Source organism: Filicampus tigris, chromosome 15, assembly GCF_054856515.1.
Source record: "Filicampus tigris isolate MCC_2025a chromosome 15, RoL_Ftig_1.0, whole genome shotgun sequence".
NCBI lineage: Eukaryota > Metazoa > Chordata > Actinopteri > Syngnathiformes > Syngnathidae > Filicampus > Filicampus tigris.
This window is the reverse complement of record NC_141231.1, coordinates 16,234,165-16,260,581: the sequence shown is the minus strand read 5'-3', so window position 1 is coordinate 16,260,581 and position 26,417 is coordinate 16,234,165. Positions and strand designations below refer to the sequence as shown.

General features: G+C 42.1%; 1 protein-coding gene across 4 annotated transcripts in view; it reads right to left on the bottom strand.

The window, feature by feature from the left end:
* The window catches only part of LOC147135757 (ras-GEF domain-containing family member 1B-B-like), a 33,561-nt gene that overhangs the window by 4,170 nt on the left and 2,974 nt on the right, over nucleotides 1–26,417 (bottom strand). For 3 of the 4 annotated variants that reach the window (XM_086054322.1, XM_086054323.1, XM_086054321.1), the window contains 5 exons: nucleotides 4,039–4,569; nucleotides 3,837–3,959; nucleotides 2,239–2,376; nucleotides 1,911–2,126; nucleotides 950–1,024 (listed from right to left, as the gene is read on the bottom strand). In XM_086054322.1, coding sequence (XP_085910448.1) covers nucleotides 950–1,024; nucleotides 1,911–2,126; nucleotides 2,239–2,376; nucleotides 3,837–3,959; nucleotides 4,039–4,563 — 1,077 coding nt within the window. In that variant the 5' untranslated portion in view covers nucleotides 4,564–4,569. Of the gene's footprint in view, nucleotides 1–949; nucleotides 1,025–1,910; nucleotides 2,127–2,238; nucleotides 2,377–3,836; nucleotides 3,960–4,038; nucleotides 4,570–11,235; nucleotides 11,495–26,417 lie in introns of those variants that run through there. The other variant, XM_086054320.1, reaches the window with a different exon arrangement.

Here is a 26,417-nt window from a genome sequence, read left to right as displayed (position 1 = left end):
AACAGCAGTAGTGCGTTCGAAAGAAAAGCGCAAAATCCTTGCGAAGCCTAATATTTCCTTTTATACATTTTTGGTTGCGAACATTGCACATATAAAATGACTGAATATGTATCTAATATACTGTACATGTTCCGGTTTGGATTTGGGAAAGTAAAGTCTTGCTCGTTTTAAGCGCAAGCTATTATTCTGCATACTTTCATTCATTTTCGGCAGTTTACCAATTTTCACGGTCAAGGTTGATCTGAAGCCCATCCCGGACGGTTTTTAGCCAAGAGGGTAGGGTACACCCTACATAGGTTAGCGATCAATCACATTAGTGTATAATAAATCAATAAAAAGCCCAAGTAAAACTTCTTGGCCTTGATGATGTAATCCCGGACATGCTTACACAACAGTGGTGGCACACAGCTATACCTCGAGACTCTTCCACATACTGACCCTTGTGCAAAATGGTCTTATATAACTGGCGAGGTGCCTGACGCACAATGACAGAGCACTGGTCGGCTACGGTGCTGATTGATTGCAAGGCACCCTTCAGCTGACTCACAGCACCACTCGCACGTCAGACGCACATAGAAAGAGAGGCGCTTTCCCATTGTGTTTGATGCACTTTCGAAAAACAATTTCAAAGAAAAACAAGTTGAGCTACGTTCACACTCGACAGCCAGGAGGATGCTTCATGTGGTTTCTGAAGCAATTTCTCTCTCCAAATTAGACGCAAAGCCAAAGACACAAATAGAAAATAAAAACACTGAAATTAACTGCTTGCTTTACTTGCCGTTGCTAATTACAAACCAAACAAACCACAAGCAGTAAGTCGCTGCTTTTTAAAGCGTACGTAGCATTCATATCTATAAAAAAAAAAAAAAAAAAAATAAAAAAACAAGAGTGTGGTTGTACTGTGTTGCCAACAGCCGGACTGCATGATAACATTCAGTGCACAGGCTACCTTGTGGTTCTCTAGAGGGTCCTTCAAGGCGAAGGTCTGGATAAACTCCTCAGGCCCGATAAAACTCAGCCTGTCCTGTGAAGGGAAGGCAAAAAAAAATAAAATAAAAATAACATCAACAACCATAAAACTAGGAGGGGGGTGCTTATGAAACCAAACCCTTATACTTTTAAATGAAAGAATAGCCACAAAAAAGGGTACACATCTCACACAGTCCTGGAAAATGCTTTTAAAACGGCCACAAAAAAGTCAGGTTTATTTTTAGAGAAAATGTAAAAAAACAAAACACACAAAAAAAAAACATGATACGCTGCTTTATTTGCACTTTTCAAAAGAGACATCCAAGTAAAATTAGTTGTTTAAATTTTACATGAAGCTTAAAATGAGGTCTACGAATGTTGTTTTTGTACACATAACCAAATGTATTTACTTAAAAGGTCAACCCTAAAATTTTCTTGACAATAATATGTTCTATGCCGCCCCACTAGTCTAAACATTCTGACTTGTGGAATATGAGTTAGTTAGTAAAATCCACTTGTTTTTATCCAACTCAGGGCAGCCATTTTGCCACTTCTGTCGACTGAAAATGACATCACAGTTGCTCAGGTAACAAGCAATCATGGCACAGCTTCAGAAAACAGGTGAGCCGTGATTGGTCGTTAGCTGAGCCTTGAGCAACTGTGATGTCATTTTCAGTTGACAGAAAGTGACAAAATGACCGCTGCCCCCTGAGAAGGTTAAAAATGGGTGGATTTTGCGGCTTAACTCATATTCCACAAACACAATACGAGTCAGAATGCTGTGTTTAGACTAGTGGAGACGCATAGAACATATTATTGGAAATAAAATTTGGGGTTATCTGTTAACAGGTAACTACAAAGGCTACACACACATTATAAACATATTTAAAAAAAACACGCAAATCCCAAAACACACACGCACACAAGCAAAAAGTGCTTACCAATTCAATGTGTGTCAGCTGTTGAGCGAGGATGAAGGGGTCATCACACACGCTCAGTACATCGCTTCGTAGCGCCGATTCCCTTTTGCTCTTCAGGGAGGCGGGGCGCTCGGTCGCCACGGCGCTCAACGCGGCCACCGCCTCCTCGTATTGGCCGAGGGCAGACAGGCGTTTTATCAAGCGCTGGGTCATCTGCTGCATGGCCCGCCATGAGTACTGGTGCAAACGATAACAGTTCAATTATAAACACTGAATTCAACAGAATTTTTTTTTTTTTTTTAATTTCCACTATGAGGTGCTTCAACAAAGGAGAAAAGCTGACACTAACCTCGTCCCCTCTGGCAACGTGGTGCGTCATGTCCTTCAGACAACGCATCATCCGCTCGTCCCTGAAGTCATACGGGAACGTCTCGGTCCACTCGGTCAACAGCTGGACCAGCTTTGGCGCCACTTCGCGGAAACGGATCTGGACAAACATCATATGACCTCATAAACGGCTTTACACAAGTATGTAGGTTTGTTTGGCAAAATCGTTTGCGTTCTTTCTTATCTACATTGCTCTACTTTGTCCCTTTAACCAGTACTACCTAAAGAAAAAGAGTTTATAAAATCAAGACAGAGGTTTTACTCCCAGTTGTGTTCATTTTTGTAAGCCATTCTAGCATTAGGAACAGTGTGTGTAAATTAATGCTCCACATCAGTGTAAAAAAAAAAAAAAAAAAAATGTTCTGTAATTCTTTAGTATACCACCAGAGGAAGCCCTCCATACTTTAAAGGGAAATCAAACCAAACATATTTTTTTCAAGAATATGTTCCCAGGAGGCCCACTAGTTGAAACACAGCATTCTGATTAATATTACTTTTGTGGAGCAGCAAAATCCACCCGTTTTTAGCCATCTCAGGGGGCGGCCATTTTATCACTTCTGTCGACTAAAAATGACATCACAGGCCATCAGGGCTCAGATAACAACCAATCAGGCCTCAGCTTCTGGGGCCGCCCCCAGAGATGGCTAAAAACGGGTGGTTTAACTCTTATTCCACAAACGCAATATTAATCAGAATGCCCTGTTTCAACTAGTGGGTTTGCATTGTATTCTTGAAAAAAATGTGTTTGGGTTGACTTCCGCTTTAACTAATATTAATCAAAGCTTTATGCTGAAGTGGAACAAATCCCTACATTAGCTAAACTCCTAGCTACTAACAAACTTTGTCATTAATTTGATGATCAATTGGCACTTGAAGTTTGTTGACTTCCTCTCTAAGAATCACTGATTGAATCAAGCCAATCGTGCTTTCAAAGAAAAAGCAGTGTTGAAAACACTGAGATGAACCAAAGGGAAATGGTCCCAAAATACACAAATAAAAAAAGAAAGTAGCAACGGTCTTTGACAAATATTTAAAAACTTAGAACTCGTGTACTATTTTCCCCGCAAGAAGTATTTTAGGCTGTTCAAAACATTGATTCCCCATTAGCGTGCCCATAGAGATCATTAGTTTGTGTGGTGGGAAATTACCCAATTTCACTTAATTGCTCCGACAATTATTATCTAAGTAAGAAGTCATTGAAAAGATTTAAGGACTAAACAGGTCCAGATTTCACGCTGAGTAAGTAGTTGAGAGGAAAAAAAAAATCGAGACCAGATCATCATTACTTCAGCACGCAGTGTCTAACTTTTTGCGACGTTCTTTTGTTTGTTTTTTTCCCCAAAAGTCAAATATTTGACTTGGCTCAATAAAGGTTGGGAAGCACGGGCTTATAAAACAGTCAATGTATGCAGTGTGTTTGCCTGTGTGCATGTGTGACCGCTACTCCTTTTCTGGAGAGAACATAAATCTGTTCAAATGGTAACCATGTGGGAACTCGCATCCATTTGGAGACAAGCGTCAAATTGTGTGTCCAAGACGCTGTGTGAATAATCCGCCCACCTTATCCAGCAGGGTGTCTCCAGACCGCTGCTGCTCCACGCACAGGTGACAAACTCGCGTCATGAGCTCGAAGGGGTGCAGGAAGAGGCGCGAGCTCAGCAGGAAGGTGAAAACGTACGACCTCTAACCATTTGCAGGACACAGAACACAAAACGTCAGCACCGAAAATGTAAGGGGCGTGTTTAGCGAGCTTGTGACTCACATCAGGGTAGTAATCCACGGTGGGGACCAAGTGTTGGATCAGCGCCTCGAGGGACGCCGAAACCAAGCTGTTGTCGTGGTAACACATTTCCCCGTAGCTGGCGGTGATGCCGTGTCCGTAAAGGCGACTTTTGGCGGCGGCGCTGCTCCGGCAGGACTGTTCGCTGCCGCTGCTGGTGCTGGTTTGGCGGTGCACCCGTGCGGGGCAGGTAGTGCTGTGCTGGCGCGGGCTGCGAGGCTGCGCGCCGGAGTGCAGCGTGTCCGCGACGCCACTCCTGCTGCTGTAATGGCGCTCCTTCGCGCCGACCGGGGCCACGGGTGCGGCGCAGTACACGCTGTGAGCGTGCGGTATGTCGTAAGGGTTCTCGGCCGCGGAATACGCTCCGTTGTAGACGCTTTCCTTGGTGGTCTTCACGGAGGCGCAGTGGCGGTACGGGCTGTTTGGCTGCTGGTAGTTGTTGTTGTTGCTGCTGCTGTAAAGTCCGCAAGTGCTGAACTTTCCGGCATATGGGGTGGTGGGAGGCATGGTCACCTGGGGAGAGGCCGCCATAAAGAAAAACTTTCATCACTTTCAGGAGCATTTTTGGGCTGTGTTGTTGGGTTGTACTTTCATCGGTGGTTAAATTATTTTTACAATTTTTAAAAAATGGTTTTTTTTTAGCTATCCTTGGTTGTTTTACGCAAAACAAAAAGCTTTGTATTAGAGAGGAGTATTGTTTTCGTGCCAATGAATGACACTGAAGCGAGTTGAGGAGCGTATTGGTGGTGTATGACCGAATGACATCATCTGGGGAGAGTTAATTACTTGCGGATTGTCGCTATTTGCAGCAGGCAGGGCTATGTCCCAATCCCCCAAGAGAAGCGGAGGTTCACTTTTTTTTTTTTTTTTTACATATATTTGAGGCCTATAAAAGTGGTTTCCAAATAAATATTTACTGAAATGATCATTTTACGAAGTAGTGGTGGACAACGGTGCTTTCCGACTTGCGTACGGTACAAATTATGGCTTCGTCGTCACGAACACCGTCATCAACCGAGGACCTCCTGTATAGTTAAAGGATTTACAGTGGAGGCAGTTTAAGAAATAGTCAACCCAAACATATTTCTTTTAAGAATATGTTCTTTGCAGGCCCACGAGTTGAAACACAGCCTTTTGATTAATATTGCGTTTGTGGAATATGAGTTAAGCTGAAAAACCCACTTGTTTTTAGCCATCTCTAGGGGCGGCCATTTTGTCACTTCTGTCGACTGAAAATGACATCACAGATGCTCAGGGCTCAGATAACGACCAATCGTAGCTGAGCTTCAAAAAACAGGTGAGCCGTGATTGGTCGTTACCTGAACCCTGAGCAACTGTGATGTCATTTTCAATCGACAAAAAGTGACGAAATGGCCGCCCCCAGAGATGGCTAAAAACAGGTGGATTAACTCTTATTCCACAAATGCAATATTTATCAGAATGCCTTGTTTCAACTAGTGGGCCTGCATAGAACATATTGGTAAAAAAAGAATACAGTATATGTTTTGGTAGACTTCCCCTTTAAGGATTTGTTCGATTTCCAGTACTGCCATTGGGGATATATTTAAGAAATCCATACAAAAATGGCCATTTTAAGTTTGCCTGACGACAGTGGGTAAACAAAACTACTCACTGTGTCTTTGTTTTGGGTGGCCCCCCGACCTCCCCACCCCCCACCCCCCATGGTAACTACCAATCAAATGGTGTCGTTTAAATGTTCAGTTGTAAGTTAAAACCCTATGTTGGGTAGGCATAACTCACAAAATCCCTCCATCCAGCTCTTGCGCAACCTGTTGACTATACCGTGCCTGGAATGTGGTCAATCTTTAAGCGAAGCGTAGGTTGTGCAAATATCGTGAAAGCCGATCACTCGAGGCAGAAACTCACAAGTGTGTCAAAGTAATTACGCTTAAGTCGCATAATTGCAGCCCTCGTCTGTGTATTCCCTCAGGCTTTGAACTTTGTCAAGACGCCCCATGTGGAGATTCACTCTGCCTAACAACAATTTTCCATTCTGCATACACCGGCCTTTTGTGTGGCCATTGCACTTTTGTCGCTTTGTTCAACGATCAAGAAAAACAAACGGGCAGACGCACGGTCTCGGGCCAAACGTGATTTTCTTGCCTTAATGGTGAAGATAATTGGATCTGAGGAAGGTAAGCTGATCCTAAATCACCATGCGGGCATGCTTTAACTCTGGAGCCATCCTCTCATCCTGTCTTAGCAGCATATGCCAGTGTGAATCAAGCCGGGCTTGCGCGCACGCGGGCAAGACATGCCTCAAACGCCGATGCGCATATACACGCGCGTCGAAAAAGGAAAGCGCACAGGAATCCGCCGAGCTTTTTTGTTTGCTTCGGCCAATAGCATGCAAACGCTCTGTCAGACACGCACTTGGCGTCACGCCAGTGCCAGCCAGTCCAGCGGCGGTTTGTCTCCTGAACTCTGCAATGTGCAGTCCTCCTCCTAACCGAGTTAAAAGATTACTGCGGCTTCAACTTACTCGCTCAACTTACAAGACGTCATCTGGAAAAGCCCATAAAGGCGCTCAACTCCACATGAGAAGCAAACCCATGATATACTTTTTTCTGCTTCCAAGCTTGCGCTGAGTCGTGACCCCTCGTGGTAAAGGGGGTGGGGCAAAAAAGCATCTAAAACATTTGGCTCTTCCGAGCTGAATTCCTTCAAAGTTGACCCCTGTGCAATTGAGTACTTCCATAACGCAGCTTGAAATCTTACGCCAAATTGTAGGTTGGACAACTTAATGATGACGTTGGAAAAGCATAATTTAAAGTTAGCATTCTCTGTGATTCTAAACTCCGAAAGGCTGCCGCCTTTGAAAAGTAATTTGATGTGGGAATAAAAGTACAATAAATGCCTAAACTAAAAACCGCAAGGATCCTGGCTCTCTGTTTAGTCAATGACTATGTTAATTTTTACGTTTTAAGTTGATGTACCCTTTAATCGGGAAGCATTTATTTGGATGACGCAACAGACAATAACTTTTCTGTAGGCACAAAAAGTAAGTAGCGCTCTCAGCTCGGTTCATCAAAAGGTTAAAAGTGAAGTTAAGGAGGAGCTGCAGGCTACCATCATCTCCTAATGGATCTAAACAAGCTTGTGTGTGAAGCGTTTCAAAGAAACACTTCGAGGACACAACACAATGTTCTCGTTTCAACATGTGATCTATTCTGAGGCCCTTTATACGGCAAAGACCTGGTACACACGAGAATGTTTTTCTTTGCGCTGTACAAAAGCTGCACATAAAGACTGGCAATGGCCATGATGGATTGAATGATTGATTCGTTGATTGTTGGCAAAATGGAGTGCACCGCTTGGCAAGGCTGCATTTTGCTCAACACGGCTCCAGATTTCAGACATTTTTAAGCGAGTTGCCCATACCTCGAACCCGTTTAGGGCGTGAGCGCATTACCGCGTTTCTACCACTAAAGCCGGGAGCGCTGTTGCGTATTTCTACCTTTACAGCCAAGAAAGCGGATACGTTTTTTTTTTTTAACCAATTCTCCGTCTCTTAGCCAATGAAACTCATCAGAATATACACGTGACGGTGTCATGAGCCATCGTAGGATACCCCGGAATTTTTTCCGAGGAGTAATGGCGGTTGCAGACGATCGTGGGAGCTCTGAAATAAGTGACGGTAGTGATATTCAAAACAGTCGTTCATGATACAGTATATGGTTAAGACATATGTTTGTAGACAATGACGATATCGACGGCTTTGAAACAGAATAGAGGATGGTAATTACCACTCTATTTTTTTTTTTAATTAAAAATAGCGCTTCTCCTGCACCAACGCTTTAGTTTTGCATTTTTGATTGAAACAGTAAATAATAATAAACTGTGTGAAAGCCACAGGTCTAATGTCTCAAACTCTTTTAGAATTATGTTTCTATCTGCTACAGGGGCTGAGATGTCAATTATTTTGTAGGTGTTGAATTTCCGGGAAAACACGGTTTTAGAGGGTGGTTCTAAATTCGCCCTTAGGTTTTAGAGGGGATGATCTGCCAGGCGCTTTAGGACTTAATGGCTTAAAGCTAATATGAAAGAAAAAAAAAAAAGATAAATTGCATGATTCATGATTACATTTCCGACTTTCCAGCCAAATGCCCATTTCTTGTAATTTTTTATTATTTTTTTTGAATTACAAAACAATGTTGTGATTTTGAGCATGTTTGGCTTTGGCGTGTTGCGTGACTTATTTACGCTATATCGTTATACATACGATCGTCGTAATCATTCCGGCCATATTTGCTGTCGCCTTTCCCAACCTGTTTCCAAAGGTTCTTCAGGTTCCAGGTTTTTGTTCAAACTTTAGTTTTGAATCTTTTTGTTTTTGCAGTTTTTCCCCATGAATGACTGAAATGTGGCCCATTACAGATTTAGACTTTTTTTTGTGTGCATGTCAGCCAGACTTTCCTGCAGTTAGTTTGATAACAATCCCTGGACCTTCAACACGCTACTTTGTCCAAATCACATTCTGAGATTTACCAAAAAAAAAGGTACAGGCAGTTATGTTGAGGGGTGGGGGTCTGGAGGATGAAAGGGGGGGTGGTCTTCCGACAATGGCGGTATTATCTGTCCTGTCATGGTGTTAACAATCGCACAAAGACCCGCGGGAAGAGATCAGAGCAGATCGCACACACACAGCAGCTTTCACACACTGGCCAGCGCCAGGCTGCGTGACGCTGCCACACCGTTTGGAGGCTCGCATCAGTTTCACATCTGTCAGAAGTTGTACACATTATTAACCTCGCATATATCATCTGCACTGACCTTGTAGACTGTAAAGCCACACTTAATGTTTGCGAAAGGGCCATAAACAAACGAGCACTTGTGTTTGGTGGCGATGAAAGATGTGCCTATCGAAACTCATTTACAGATCTGAGCAGATATGACAAGCACACGCTCTGAGGGGCGAAGGTCAGCTACAATTTAGATTTTATGATGTTAAGCATGAGCAGCTGGCCCGGTCGTTCGACTGTAAATTGCCCTCATTGAAAGCCAGTAAACTCCTTGGAACATTTACATGACCCAAAAACAGACTTCTGCAAAACTGTTGCATAAGACGGATGAACTTTGTGCAACTACGTTTTAGACATTAAATAACTGCAAGGTTTTTCATTTGTTTTGGTTTTTTTCCCCCCTAAATGAGTTAACATGCTTTCAGACAAAAGATTGGGTATTGGAAATATAGAGAGGATTGAGAGTGTCAATATAAGTACAAACTTTGCTGTGAACGTGGGCGAACCCGACACGGAGGACAAGACAGAAAGCTTTACTTCTCACAGTGGGGTCAAACATTGGCGTGGTTTTACTTTGTACCTCGTGTACTTTTGGCACTAATAGGCTACAGCAGGTACGTAAAGGAGGCTTGTTTTTCTCAAGGCGAAAACCTTGACGGTCAGCCCCATTAGTTACAATAAACAGGGTTAAAGTCCGAGTACATCACACACTCGTGGTTTCCGCAAAGTGGCGAACCTTTTAAAAACAGACTGTGAGGACACGCACAAATCACGCGCTTTTATCAACATTGCCTGCCAAAGAAAGAAGTGCATCTCCGCCTTCATATCAATTATCCCCTTACCACTTTCAAGTGCCGTTTTTGCATTAATCAGATTGGCTAAAACGCCGTTATGGTTATGAGTTCATGCGTGAGAAAAATGTGTTTTCTATTGTTTTTTAATTCCAGAGTACACTGGATATAAAAGCCTGAGATGTTGGACTTTTTTTGTCGCAATCCAAAGTTGTATTTATTTCAACATATTGAAACAAACAAATCCATGTGAGGTGCTACGACATATCAATACCACATCGTACGACTCAATCTAACGCAAGAAAGTAATGGAGCCAACACCAGCTGGCATGCAGCTAAGGCTTCTTTTTTGTTTGTGTGGTTTCGCTGATGATGAGACGAGTTTCTGCAGCAGATCACAAGCGTCACTTCAGATATCTTATATCTCTTTTTGCCTTTTCAAGCATGAGAACCTGCCTCCGTCTCTTAACACCCACAATCTTTTTTTTTTTTTTTTTTTTTTGGACATCTCACTTCAGTACCAACGCCACCACATCTCCAATGTCGTCATCACCCGAGTGGATGAGCCAAAAGTGGAACTCGAACTTGAGACAAGAAGCCAACTCATACTGATTAGATTTGAAGCTTGAATTTTCTATTCCAGTAACACACACACATATTTCACAGTATGTGTACACTACACATGCCCTCCCTTCCCCCTGAATGATCTGGTAGGCTAGTACAGTATTAACCTCGAGTCAGGGAGGATAAAGACATATTATCTCCTCTCCTACGAGGATATAATAAACCTAAGCTTTGCACAAGGGCTTTTGCCTTCTCACTCCCACGAAAAGAATGACAAAACCGATTATACACTCCAAAAATGAGTGAGGATGTGTCACTTTAACAGGTGAAACAAGATTATTTTTAGAGCAGGTAGAAGCACCGAGGGATGCTTTCTGGCTACCTTTATGTAAATTATTAAGTGTTGGGGGTGTAATTTTAGGGGCTTACGTGCAGTCTGTCAGGTAGGCTGAAATGGGGGAAAAAAAAAAAAAAAGGGATAAGAACGAGAGAGGGGAAGCCTTTTAAGCGATTTTTTAGGACTGCAACTTGGCCTGGAGTACACAGACTTTTTTTATTCTCCCCATTTCTTTTCCCTGCAGGCACACACAATCTGTTATTCTCTCCCTCACTCACATTCACAGCCACACACACACGGGCACCATGCCTGGTCCACATTATGGGCTTGTGAGTGAGTCAGAACACAGTAAAGTCAGAGCTGCCTAGGAGAGAAAAAAAAAAAGCCATGCTGTGCAACCACAGTCCCATCGCAGGTGTTGGAGAGCCATGTTTGTTTGTGTGTGACTACAAGCCTAATTATAGCCTATTGCTGTGGTAAACAAATAATAACAAATGGGACAACTGTATAAAACGTGTGCCTTTTCCACCAGTGTACAAAGTTTTACATAACAAAGTTGACTTGTTGTATTCACTTTAGTTTGCATGCTTGAATTAAAGTATGACTTACAAACAACGCAATTAAGACCGTAAACAGTAATTAAGTGTTTGTAGCTGCACGCAACTGACGTTTCCTGGATTTGATGCACTAAACAGTAATAATGCAAGCACACTTAACTGCCTACCTTTGCTGCGTTGCAACTCAACGTCCGAAGAGAGGTTGGAGGGCAAAACTCGAGCCAAACTGTTCGTACTTTCCTCCCGGTTGCTGGGATGCTCTTATCACACGCGGATAAAGCTGCACGGCGTGTTCTCTATCGATAAGTCTTTCATCAGGTTATCCGCGCTGTTCACTGCTCCATTGAGTGCTTCCTCTGCTGTTATTTGAGTCGCTCTCAAGCAGTGGCGACTCGTAATGACTGTCGACCATGCCTATTCAAATGACTCCCACAGAGCCGCGAAATCTGACCAATCATTGCACAGTAGGCGGTTCCCCTAGGAGCCAAATGGACCAATCGCAGCGGGAAGTGAAAAAAATCGAAATCTATAGACGTGTTGATTGGCTTGCTGGCCGCCAGTCCAGTTTTTTTCTTTCACTCACAGCCGGAGGCAGCAATGTTTTTGTTTGGAGGGCTTGAAAATGGAAGGTGCAAGGTTTCCGGATGCGATGAGCTGCTTTGATGGATGTTTTAAGTTCAAGCTTGGTAAAATTAAATGTTTGTGATACAACATATTTTATTGTGAACATTTCAAAATGTATAGCATGCAGAGTCATCTTACTACAACAGCTTGAAAATCACACACGCGCACACACACGCACACAATGCTATCAGATTTTACCTCCCATCTCCACCCCCCCAAAAAAAACGTGGCCAAGTTAACATTTAATTTTCTTAAAATTCCATTTTCTATTTTGAAAAGTGGTCTAAAATGTGAATTAAAATGAAATGAAATTCCAGTTTCAAAAACACCACAACTTCTATGCTACATTTTTAATAAAGAAATAGAAAAAATAGCACTGTATTAGCTAGCAGAGCTAGCTATCTATCTAGCTAATACAGTGCTATTTTTTCTAGATAGATAGATAGATAGATAGATAGATAGATAGATAGATAGATAGATAGATAGATAGATAGATAGATAGATAGATAGATAGATAACAGACCTTCTATTCTCCACCTCACCGTGTTGCCCTAGAATATTTTGTTTACTGTAAATGATGTCCATTTTTGTCACACCGTTTATGTATATAACTGCAGGAATTAAGTCGCGTAAACACACATAGAAAAACTGTTAAAGTTCATGGGGTTAATGTGCCTAACAGGTAGTGATGGAAAAAGTGTAATTTGGAGGCCTTTTATTTATGCGAACTGGATGCAATGGTAGAAACACTGTTACTGGCTTTTAAAAATATCCAGTGAGGCTTTGATATCGTTTTGCTGCCAAGAGAACTGATAGCCAAAGCACAGTCAATGCAATAATACCCCGTATTGGAAAGCCAACAGGACATTGGTTTTCACATTTTCCAACAACAGGAATATGTTCAGTAATTGCTGCTGACAGAGCTCCCCACCACCAAGCAGGTAAAACATGTTTAGGAGGAGTGTTGCTGTTTCGATGAGACACACGAAAACACATCTAAAACGAAATGTTTATAAAGTCTTTACCACAGCTCCATCCAGATTTCTAATTTCAGCCCAAATTCTGATTATTAAACAAGATGGATCTACAGTCTCCCTGCCACACACCTCATCCTAGCCCTATCCGTTTGTTTGCATAAACATCAACTTACATAAACAGAGTTCTACGTAGTATGGCCGAGCACTGAGGTTGTGGGATGCATTCATGGTTTTGATCGCTGACGCCTCTTCCATTGTGACACATGTTGTTCAGGCAAGAATAGATGATCTCTGACTCGATCAGGCTGCAGGGGGGTGTGGGGGGGAGTTCTCATTATAATAAACCAACTCCTACGCCACTCATTCTACTGGCTTCTTTTCAACCCGCTCTCACTGCCCGTGGATTGTTAACGCACTGCCATCTAAAGTACAACCCCCTTCCGGTTGAGATTTCACCTTGAGGGCTTTAACTTGCTGACTGCGACGCCACTGATGTGCTCTTTAGGGAGAAGTTTCGGTCAGAATATGAAATCAAGGACATTGTCAGCCTAACAGCATAATTCCCCAAGTCATTTTTGAAGGTTTGAGGAGAACAAGAAAAAAACACAACAAATTCAACAAACAAAAGGAGGCAAGTTGCTCGGATTCAACTTTTGTGGATTGCCGTGCCGTGGACTGAGAATCTACACGGACAAAGAAAAAAAGCACTATTTCATTTGGTGTCATCTTATTAAGAGTAACATTTAATCAGCGTCATAATTATTTCACGATACTTAATTTGATTCAGCAACACATGTAAGCACAGGGAGAGCATATAAAATATCCACACAGGTAGGCCGTAGCCAAGAGTCACTACTTCTAATAATTAAATTACATTTTTAATCAAGATTAAATAAAAGAACCTTTGACCTGTTAATACACATTTAAATGCATGTCCAATTCAAACCAATCCATATGCTGCGTTCGAGACCACTGGGGAAATAGAAAAAAAATGTTGCGGTCCAACATTCCAGGCAAACGTAAACAAATAGAAACATGGCTGACAACCACAACATGTTACTCTATTCGTTTTGTTTGTGATTAGATAAGACGTCAGAAGTCCTGACAACAGATGGAATAGTCTTTTTTTGGCAGCTTTGACTATTGGCAGTCATGACTATTCAAAATAATAACAATAATACTCATGCAGATGGGATACAGTGATTAAACTACACTATTTCCAACTGCATACTATTTCCCTGCAGAACCAGCTGTGTTAAATGGTTTGGTTTGTAGAGTATCAAAGCTGATAAGCATAGTTTAGATAGCATTTTATAATCTTTTTATGCATCTCTGTGTTGTTATGGTTGTGTCACATCCAATTACCTCATCTCTGATAGGAGGAAAAATTGATTTGACCAAAACTCACAGTGGCTTTCAAGTGTACTTTTGGTCTCCAGGCAATGGAAACGTCTCAGTTTTGTTGAATGCAGCAATAGTACATTGATTGGAATAAAAACAAGATACCTAAATATAAAGATGCAATACAAAAGTACTTTAGAATTAGAATTTTGAATAGACGACATCATTATAATGTGTATGGATAGAATATTGTACTTTATTATATTACTCACTGAGCAAAATTATACATAAGAGGTTTATGTTTTGATTTTAAATTATAAAGTGATTATAAAAATCTCACCTTTGACTCAACTTTTGGTTGATAGGTCTTTGTTTTGCAGCGTTTAGAATTTCTGGTAATCATTGACAAAACAAATGATGTCAGCTGCCTGCCACCAGTGTTCTGTCGTGAGTGCGGGTGGGATCACAGTGACAGCTGGGTGAGATCATTACGATGTGGGAAGGGAGGGTGAAGGGTTGGAGAGGGACCCCCACAATTTGTGGAAGGGGGGGGGGTCGGAGTAGCGTGTGGATTTACCATGGAATTCTTTTCTTTTGAAAAACGTGTTCACTATAGCTGCACTTTTGTGTTTATTTTCATTGCTGACCTGCAACGGGTGACAAGTGAGCAGATAGTCCCGATCCGAGGGGCGAGGTGGGGGTTGTTTAGGTGGCGTGGAGGAAGGGGCGGGGGGCGGAAGACGGCTGACTCACAGGCTTCCAGTAAGAGCACAGTCTCAGCTACTGGAAGCCCCCGACCCCTTCTGCATTGAGACAATACATAGCCAATCATCAGTGTTTTTCACTTTGCAGCACAGAAATAGCAGAGAGGTCATAAAAATATGACGCCGCCAATTATGTAGGCAGCAGCTGCTGTCCAGCCTTTCTTGGACTAATGGACTTTATTGCCCACAGGGAAACAATTAGGTTTATCAATTCAAAAGTCTTTTCGTGGAGGTGTCGCAAGCTTTTAGTCTTTCTGCATAATCTTGGTGTGTTTTGGGCCGCAGAAAGAGTAGTTTAAAGATAGATTGTACCGAAACATGAATCATACGTGCGCACTCATCACTCCTCTCTTCCACAGAAATAGCCTCAAACGCATACACAGTGGGCACCATTCACTGATTTGTCCGCCTGTTCTGTTCTTTATTGGGAGTGACCCATCTCTCTGTGTGACCCATCGACCTACAAAGTGAGTTTCTATAGCAACTTTGAGAGAGAAAAGTGGATGACTTTAACCCGCTGAAGATGAGCATTCATGGGAAAAAGAGCTAGGGCTGGTGGACAGACGATCCATGGATATAAATCACTGCAGCAACGATAGATAGTCTGTTACTTACTTTTGGGGGGGGGTTTAAAGTGGAAGTCAGCCCAAACATTTTCTTGACAATAATATGCCTCCACTAGTCTAAACACGGCATTGTGATTACTATGGGTAATATGAATTAAGCAGCAAAATCCACCCGTTTTAGTCCCTTTTTGGGGCGGCCATTTTGTCACTTACTGTTGAGTGAAAATGACATCACAGTCGCTCAGGGGTCAGGAAACCACCAATCACGGCTCACCTGTTTGCTGAAGCTGAGCCATGATTGGTGGTTACGCGATAATAAATTGAAAAATAATTGAACAGACAATTACTTACGGGCTTCTAACTTCACAATTAGCTATCCATCAATTTGTTTCTGTATATGTGATCGTATAAGGCGATCGTACATTTATATGCGTTCACAGTCATAACGGCCCTCCGAGGGACACCATGACTACGATGTAGCGCCCAACATAAAATGAGTTTGACCTGCTCTAAAGGATGATCCTGAGCGATTACGGTGTAGTGTGGGATGTGTTAAAGAGGAAGTCAACCCAAACATATTTTTTTCAAGAAAATGTTCTATACAAGCCTACTAGTTGAAACAAGGCATTCGGATATCTTAATATTAACCAGAATGCTTTCAACTAGTCGGCCTGCTGGGAACATATTCTTGAAAAAAATGTGTTTGGGTTGATTGCTTCAAACACGCTATTAAGAACGTTCATTTGCAGATTTGCAAAGTGCTTGTTCCCGCTCACCGGATAATGACGGATCACCTTCTTCTTCCTCCTGCAGTTTATTCTCCTCCTCCTCGCTGCGTGGGACTGCTCTCATGTTTGCTATTGATGGATGACAGGGGGGACAGAAGGCCCGTTTCCTGCATGTGCCCTTAACTTCCATGTCACACACACAGATATCCTCTGAGGATGGAGTGGGGTTGGCACAAATACACACAAACTTTCACATGCATGACCTACATTGGCAAACATACAAAACACACCATGCCTTACATCCTCTTTGGAAAGAACACTTTAGATTTCCTCTTTTCCCAACTGCACAAAAACATTCCATATCCAGGACAAGAAAATTAAGAGTTTGGGATAAGGTCACCCGATCTGGTCCTGTATATTGCATAATGTTCATTAAGAGATGCACTAGGTGACACTCGGATAGTTTGTGGAATTTATTTTTTTATGGCTTGCCGTCGAATTATAAAAAAAAGGTGCCTTGAAATGGAGCTCAGCATGTAGGCTGAATAGAAAGTGCACAAGGTCAGCTGACATCACACATTTGAATTTGTTCTCACCTGATTGTTTTTATTCCAGCAAAGTGCAAGCGAGTCAAGACTTTCTTTGCGGCTTTGTTTGTCAGCACCAAATTGCTTTTTCCTCTCTCATAATGACAAAACCAGCACTTTTTTTTTTTTAGGTCCAACATGCTGGATGTCACAGTTTGATAGGCACGCAGCTGATTGTTAAAGTTCACCAGTAAAAAGGCAAAACATTTGCAACAAATCATTGTGAATTGATTGACTCGTACATCACATTAAAGTACTCGATATTTTGATTCTATTTTTTTCATCTCAAATATGACTGCTATCTTAGCCACTGATTGTGACGTGGTTTACTGAGTACTCAACCTTCTTCCCCCATTCCTACAGTTTTACATTGGACCAGAATTTTAGGACAGGCTAGAAGTGCAACGTAATCGAAACTGTCAAGCGGGTTTTTTTGTCACTTTTGCTCCTACTCCGTGTTGTTTTTCACGGCAAAGAGAAGCACTGGTCTTCCCATGCATTTTATGTCGAAATTCCCCACAATGCTGTTTGCCAATAAAGTGTTAAAGGCAGCAGAGGTCAGAGGTAGGATGTGAGCTGCCCACATGCTTAGTAAAAACACAAGCCACAGTCCATCTGGGAGTGAGCGCAGCCTGCAAGTGTTTTGATTTAGTTCTGTAATTTCACTGGAGCTCGAGTGGTTTTTACTGTAAACCACTCCTACACTGTCTGCAGATGTGGTACTTCACCAAGATGAACTGGGAGGGAAGTGTACGTACTCTTAGCAGTGTGTACATATACAGTATGTGCCGGCGTGGAGTTGTTTGCAAGGACAGAATTTTCAGTTTATTTTGTCGAGTCCTCACTTTCTGTCAAGCGTCATCCAGAAAATGTCAGTTGCGTTTTAGGATTGAGGTTAACAATCCGGTCTGGGTTGAGTTTAGAGTAAATTTTGAGGTTTGGACATAACTGGGGTGGTTAAGGTTAAGGTTTGGGGAAAGGGCCAAGGAATGTAGCACCCGAATGCATGTCTTCACACAGTAATAACAAGAGGAGAATGCAATGTAGAAAAGAGCATTGCTAAGTACGGACATTTTCATAAATCAGGGGGAAAAAATGCGAGTGTGAGCAAACTTCATCCATTTTCCTTCACTTATCCTGTTCAGGGTTGTGGGTGAGGTGGAGTCTATCTCAGCTGACAATGTTTGAAGGGCGGGGTACGCTAGTCAATCACGGGGAGCTCAACCTTGGTTTCATCGCACCATAACACATTTTCCCACATGTGTTTGCAAGATTTTATTACAGTCCGCTGAAACCAAGGCTGAACTTTTTGGCCATAATTCTTCAAGGTATTTTTGGCGCAAACATCAAAAGGACACCACACCTACAATAAAGCACGGTGGTGGCGGCAGAATCATGCGTTGGGGAACTTGGGGCTGTTTTTCTTTAGCTAGACCTTGGGCCTTGGACAAGGTGGAGGGAGGTAGGAAGGGTTCAAAATAGCAGACAGTGTTAGCAGAGAAACTTCAGGTCTCTGTGAGAAAGCAGAAAGAAAAAGTAGAAAGAAAAAGTGTCAGGAAAAGCCGAGTAGAACTGCTGAAATATATTTGAGGTTGATCAGAGGCATTTTAAATGGTGGCACATGCGCTGAGCTGAAGATGACTTTGAATGAGAATAGTTCAATCTGAACGCAGCTTTAAGATGACGTGCACACTTGTGGAAACACATTATTTTAGGGGTACTGTATTTATTAGTCAGCAAGACTATTTAACTGATTGACAACACTAATATATATATATATATATATATATATATATATATATATATATATATATATATATATATATATATATATATATATATATATATATATTATAGATAGATGGATAGATAGACAGATAGATAGATAGATATGTTTTTCAAACCCAGAAAATTATTGAATAAATGGAGATATACAACAAGTATTTTTCATAAAAAACGGGAGTTGGTTCCCCGCTAAAACAATAATTGTTTTGATGTAACAATAGTAAAAAATAGAAATAAAGGATAGGAATTGGACTTCTGAAAAATATGTTCCTGTGTTTAATCATTAAATTCTCTGGGTTTTACTTTTTGAATTGAACTATGGAAATAAATCAACATTTCTACCACATTTTAATTCATTGTGATGCCCCTATATTTGCACGTGATATTTTTTTCTAATTCACGGCCATTGTAATATTATCGGGTGTATAAAGCAGATCATGAGTCCAGGATTTTTTTTTTTTTTTCAACCACATCCATCACTGTCACGCAGGCTCATTGTATTTTAACAAACAGCAGCTGAACCAACATTCTCATCATTCCTCTTCATAATAAGATAAATATAGCTTCTATATGCTTTGCAGTGACATCATACAAACATCCCTCACTCAAAGAGAGGAATGCAAAGGACTCCATATGCATCCTGTACTTTCTATTCAGACTGACACATAATGTGTGAAAAACAAACTTGTTTTCAGCCACAAGTATTGTTTCTGCACACGTGTTGTTGCCCAGCTGAAGCGTTCAGCACTACTCAAGAGGCGAGCCCCTTAAAATTGTTTGTGCTGGCCGTTTAGGTGCAGGTGCACAATCAAACAAACCCCTGGGATGGAAATGAAGGGAGGGGTTTGAATGTGACACAAACAGGAAACAAGCTTTGTGTTCCCTCCTGCTCGGCGGTGATTCCGATCTTAGCCCGCACTTTTCGAGGCTTTTTCAACACAATGTCTCTTGCCAAGCGCTTGCGCAACATGCACCAGTGGGCGATGTTAATTTCCTAAACTTGTTGTTTCTTTTTTTATGAATCTCTAATGGTCTCACATATGAAACTGAAATAATCAGTGCTTTATTGTATTTAGGTTTTGCAAATATTGGACATCTGTCCTCCTTGGCTCACATGAATCATTTTTACTGCACTGCGAATACAAAAGAAAGTAATCCCTAACAGGCAAATTGCCCCCCCCCCAAAAGCTGGCAATACGACAGAAATGTCAGCCAATAAAAATGGCTGCCTGACAGAAAAGCAAAAACAATCCTGATTAAGCTGAAAAATGCTGGAAAATGTTACATTTGATATTACCAGTGAGGCCTAGTGGTTAGCAAGGCTTCCTCACAGTTCTGAGGTTCTGCTTTGAATCTCGCGTGGATTTTCTGCAGGTACTTCGGCTTCCTCCCACATTCCAAAAACAGGCATCAAATTGACCGGCATTGAGTTACGTAACGGCACATGGAATACTCCATTGTATTATGTATGTCAATGTGTACAGGAGGCAAGCTGTGTTTTGCGTCTACGTGTGCTTTGTGTGTGTTCCAGGGGACGTCCCGCTCAGTGTGGGAACATGTCTGAGGTCTGCACAGGAAAGACATTGGGAGCAGCGGGAGTGTTGTGGCAGAGGGAGACAGATCGGGCTTAGGGTGGGGTGGGTGGGGGGGGGGATCTCTCAGGGAAAGGAGGAAACCAAAAGAGAACACCCTCGATTTTTTTCAGTCTCAAAACAAAACCCCTCCCTCTGTCCCCTACCCGCCCTCCTCCTCCTATGCCCCAAACAAGTGCAAAATGTCCCTCCACAACAATGAGTGCACTGCAGCGTAGCACAACAACAAATAGTGCGTCACTAACGAGTGACGGCAAACATTCCTGCCTGTCTGCCGTTTGCATGTGAGCCACTCATTCCCGCCACTTTGTCTTCTTCGGATGACAGTTTTTTATGGCGGGGGGTGGGGCTGCGGGGCGGGTGCTGGGGTCCCCGTGAGTGTCTTTGCAGATGCGTCTTTGGAATGTTCCGTAACTGATACTCAAAGAAAGTAGACACAAATTGTGGTTTAGGGCCCCAAGTGGGAAACAAATATTTGAATTTGTTATCATTATGGTTGAGTCTCCCGAAATGCTGCAATCCTGAAATGTTTTGTTGATTCTAACCACAGACTGACATTTATGATCCGCGTACCGGCCTTGTTTTGAAAGTGTCGTTTGAACGCGGAGGGTGACCTGAGTTCCTTTTCCGAGTGACTGGGATGTGAATCTGGGGCGCTGGCATCAAGTCTGGAAAGGCGAGGGAAGACTCTGCTTGTTTTTCGAGTGAAGTGCCACTTTGCATTCTCTCGTGGGAGTGATTCATCGCTCAAGCAAGGGAGAGAGGAGAAAGACAGCAGTGTGCTAGCTGATGTACAGTACCACTTTTCCACAGGTATTCCTGAGCGGAAGCAAACTTCTATTATGCAAGAGTCGGATGTGTTATTATTACTGGCTGCAACAACCCCAGGCAGTCCACTGAGTATCACTAATATCAGTGAGACATTTTGTTGGCACAGCTAGTGAAATGCCGGATGGTTAGATTTGGTTTCTTGCAATTACTATGCAATAGTAAATGCATAAAAAGGGAACACTGCAACTCTTATACCACTTAATGCTTTAGAATTCATTCAGTGACAAATCAAACCACAATAGCTCATTCTGTCCCTAAGGGCTAATTATAGGTTTGAACTTGGGAAAGGCTGTCAAGCTAAAAGGGTAGAAAAAAACAGGACTGAAACATTCAGGAAGTTTGCCATTTAGTCAGCTTTTGTACAACAACGAATCACATTAAGCCTAAAAATATGAATTATTTCCTCGTATTGTTCGTTAATTGCCGAATAACCTGATATTCAACACGTTATGTGAACCGATGGCAGATAATTATCCTAAACACACAACAATTCCAACATCTTAAAGGGGAAGGCAACCCAAACATATTTTTTTCCAGGTTATGTTCTATTAAGGGCCACTAGTGGAAACAAGGCGTTCCGATTCATATTGCATTTGTGGAATATGAGTTAAGCAGCAAAATTCATCTGCTTTTAGCCATCTCAGGGGGCGGCCATTTTGTCACTTCTGTCGACAGGTACCGACCAATCACAGATCACCTGTTTTCTGAAGCTGAGCCATGATGTTTTGCGCCCAAAACATGGGGCAAAAGTAATTTGCACATGTTCTTGTATTTTTAGATTATATTCAAGATTTCTGGCATTACTATATTTTTTCACATATCTGACTCTTTCAAATCTTTTACTTTGATTTTGCAAGTATGATAATTGGGTGTAATTAAAACAGGATCAGAACTTTCCTTTCTGGATCAGCGGGTCCTTGAGAAACATCAAAGTGATTCAGGAAACCACTTTGTCTTGCATGCCCCTTGCTTTTGTTTTTATACTCCCATGAATGAGGTTTTGCCGGCATGTAGACTTTTAGTTGAGATTTTCACTTGAAAATCAACTACAAGATCCTCAGGAGGCACAGTACACAGATGCATTTTTGTAGCCCCTTTAAATATTACTTTCTATTTAGCGTGCCCCTAAATTGTCTCAGTAGTAAGATTGTGTTGGGAAATAAGATTCTTAGCCGACCTCTTTTATTTAGCCAGGGGATACTTTACTTTCCCTGTGTCTCTTGAAGAAGGTGAGCTGGAGTTAATTTGGGGTGAGAGGCAGGGTACGCCCAGCCAATCACAGAACACTCAACACATTCTCACCTACATACAATCTTAACTCAATAATTGTGTCAGGAAGCCACGGGATGGGCCTAAACCGAGATTTGAACTTCGACTTTTCGACTGTGAGGCAGACGCTAACTTCCACTACCATGCTGCCTTAACACTTTCAGTGAAATTCCAAATGTTTCAGCGGCTCCAAAGAATCTAATCACAGTATGCTGTGCAATCAGAGTGTTGGTAAATTGTGAATGACACATGTTAGGAAGAAATAGCACATGACGCTGACACAGTTCCTGTATATGAGAGCCGCACATAACAACCGGACTCCGTTTGGATGCCGACAAAGGCTGATTCATATCAACCGACTTGATGACTAAAATACAGTTTCAACCCCTGACCCTGTTTATGTGTTTTTCTCCTGACCTATGACTCCTAATTAGTTCAACAGTACAATTGGGTCTTTCTTAAATCCCCCCTGACCCCTTGTTTATTTGAGGGCGCAGTGTTTTAGAGGACGAGTTGGTGCTCATTAGCACTATATGGAACTGAATTCGAGACATATTTTCTTGTAATGATGTTGCGTAAAATAGCATAATAACAAAGTACGGATTGCCATTGAAGTGTGTTCGTTTGAAACATAGCTAATGCCAGGTTAATTTCCAGTGATGCTAACGTGTCCTGAGCAATAAAACAAGCCAAATATCTTATTTGGGCCATTTTCCAGGGAGTCTCCTCTTAATGTGTTTTCCAGACACCCACATGCCCTTTCAAATTTTGCCCGACCACATTAGCTGGAAGCGGTTTTGTCCCAGGAATACAAAAGAGCCACCCAGTCTATAAAAATAGCTTTTAGCGAGTGAATTGTCCACTGGGAAATTGTATCACCGTTCATAATCCAGTTAGATGCTGCATGGGAAAAGATCAGAAGAGGGCGTCTGCAAGGGGAGCCTAGCCTAGAGTCTAGCTTTGGGTAGACGATGTGATTTTTTTGAAAATGCCCTTCCTGTTCTAAATCACAAACAAGTGGCTTTTGGGGGCCCTGACAGAACAATTGGCCTACTCAAAAGTCACTTTTTTGGGATGGAATAAAACAGCCGAGTGGAAAATGTTGCCCAGTGTGAAAGTCAATGTGATGCGCCATGCATGCATGTCCTTTCTGTTTTGTTAGCGTGAGCTCTTGTTGTGACTAGAGACAGACGCGGTGATTCAGACAAAGTTTCACTTTAACCATGTTAACTAAAGCGGAGAGCAGCGGGTCAGATGGTCTGCGGCTGAGTCAGGACAGCAGCTGCTGCCAAATGCTTTTAGGAAGTGACCTCAGGGATGGAGAGGTGAGAGGCGTAGAAAGCAAAACAAAACAATGCCCAACGTCCTGAAAGTGCGACAGGACAGCAAGTGTGCATGATTTGTATTATGAATTTCACAAAAATGTATTTGAAACTCAGGCAGTATGCAGTTTCTGCGTACTCCCGCTTCCTCCCACGTTCCAAAGCATATATGTTAGGTTCATTGAAGACTAAATTGTCAGTAGGTGTGAATGTGAGTGTGACTGGTTGTTTGTCTATATAGGCCCTCTGGGAGAAAGCAAATCAGTCCAAGGTGTACCCCGCCTCTCGCCCAAAGTCAGTCAACTTCGTGAGGCTCCAGCTCACCCGTGAACCTAATGAGGGCAGGCACTAGAAAATGTATGAATGGAATTCAAAATCCAACTTTCCATATTAATAAAGCCAAACGTGAAATATTTCTGGCCGCAACTGAAGACTAGTGATTGAAAGCCTGAATACATTGCGTGCTTGAAATGCTCCCATATAGAAACCACCAAATGAATGCAGACAGAAACTATTATGCACTTACTTTGCACTTATAACACTGAACATGGAACATGTGTTGATCTTTATGTAGGAGAATAACAACAAAAAGTGGTTGCGTGTGAATGCATATTCTGGCTGAAATGCAATCCAAAACCACCACCATTTTGTATTCAAAACATGGAAGACCCCCTGGCTTGTGTCTATAGCCTCTCCCATTTCAACATCTTTCCATTTGGAGGATAAAAACAAAAGAACATAACCACCAGTGGTTTCCTTGCTTGCCTTCACATCGTTCCAACACTGCATGCTACCTTCCTGTCACTAGGAACACTGACTCTGCAGATTTCCTGTTTTTTTTCCTCTTTATTTTATTTTATTTTTTTGCAAAGCGAGACATCCGCCTTTCGTTCTTTTTTCTTTTTTGAAATATCAGCTTTCTACATTTGGCAAGAACAACCTCCCACAGATTAAATGTTTTCCCAATCCCAATTAGCCACATTTGGTGTAATTTCCTGCCTGTTGTTAAAGGAAAATATATTATGCATTTGTTTCTTCACAATGTCAAACAATTTCCCAGGAATTACAGCATGCTTTACACACCCTATTCTTGTCTTGCTGAAATCATCCCATTTCAGAGCGTGACGCTGAGTCGTTATACAGTAAGTGAGCTGCTGTATACCCCACCCTACATGCTGCTGGGCCAATGGTGATTTAGGACTTTGTACCGTGGCGACGTCACCTGGGTGTCGCAAACATACACCAAACTGTGTGTATGTGGTGCAGTTGACGCATGACCACCCTCAACACTTGAAATGCTCCCCAAATCACCACCACCACCACAGGCGTCACTCCTAAGACAATTTCACTGAGCTATCATGTATGTGTTGATGATCAGAAGCCAATGCTTATCCATGCATCCAACAAAACTGCCAAAATGCAGCTTTGCTTACCTTTTGGCTTTCACATACAGGTATCCTGTAGGGTGATGTCAAAATTTGGCAAAATTCAGAAAGGCCAGGTTATTTAATTTTACAGTTTATGGGTGGGCAGGCACTCCAGAGACCCAACTATTTGTACACAATGATTTTTTTTTTTTTTTTTAAATGCCTTCATATGATTTTCCATAATAATGTGAGACCAAAGCGAAAAGGTTTCCCTCAAGCAAAACGTAGCAGCTGCTTCAAGCATCACGTTGCAGGAGAGAAATATATCAAATATCTGTAAAGTTCCCCCGAAACATGGCGTCTCATGCACGCAAAGACACGCAGAACAAAGCGCACAGTGTAGGAAAACTATCTGCGCACTCTGCTGCCTCTTTCTGACCTCCTTCCGCTCTTCTTTTTTTCTCTGTCTGAAATATGGGCCTTTTCTCTCTTTCCGCTCTTATGTAACCACTTCATAAATAGAAAATGGTTGTGTCACTCAATTACAGTATTTATGCTGGATATGGACTACATGCTCAGGCCAACGTTTACACAAGAGCCCACGCATGATTTTATCCATATTCCATGACGTTTTTTCTTTTTTCTGTTTCCAGAGTGACTCATTCATTTCTTCTGCACAGGTGGGCTTTTTCTTGTTTTTGTTTATTTTTTTGTTTGTTTATCAGCTCAGCAAAAAAGCATTTTCTATCAGCCTTGTTTTCATTGGGGTCATGGGTGAGCTGAAGTCTATCCCAGTTGATTTTTGGCAAGACGTTTCAGATAATAGAGCGCTAGATGGTGGTAGCGAACTCAGCTCATTTCGGAACAAACAGCAGTTTGGCAGATACAATTAGTGAACAATTCTTCAAAAAAGAGGCTTCAAATGGTTTAATGCCACTTCCAGTTGAAGTTACTGTCAAACTAAACATAAAACATGTTGTGTATATAAAACAACAACATAGGTTTGCCACCAAGCTAAATGCTCAAAAAAAAACCCAATGCCAAACAACATAAGAAGGCTAACAATTAGCATCTATGTGGCGGTATTTCAGCACATCAAGCAACAGGCATATATTCTTTATCCTCTGCAAAAAACAACACTGCAATTGAGATGAGGTATCAGAGCGCATCAACCTGGATCAGTGTTTTTGTTCGTCACAATATGTGGCAGACTGCGGATTCAGGAGCGGAGCCACTCGAAATGAGGGTCCTTGAATGACCCCTCTTCAAAGGTGAGGAAGGAAGGACGGCAAGTGGAAAGAGGAAAGGAAGCGACGCATTATTTTTTCCGAGAGGGCGGCGGACGGTTGTGTGTTCCTCGCAGCCAGGTCCACTTTGTATTTCAAGCACTTTAACAAGCAGCTTTGTCCTTCCAGCTGCGCATTGTTTTTGTTGGTTTAGCTGCTGCATTAAAATAGGCCTTGGTGCGTCATCCGCTTGGTCTCATCCTCAGCCTGGTGCTTCCTGTATTCGCTACTTGCTATTCTTGTGTATTTTGACACCGCTTGTACCAACGCACCAGAACACTTCAACATGCTGATTGACTTTGAACAGCAT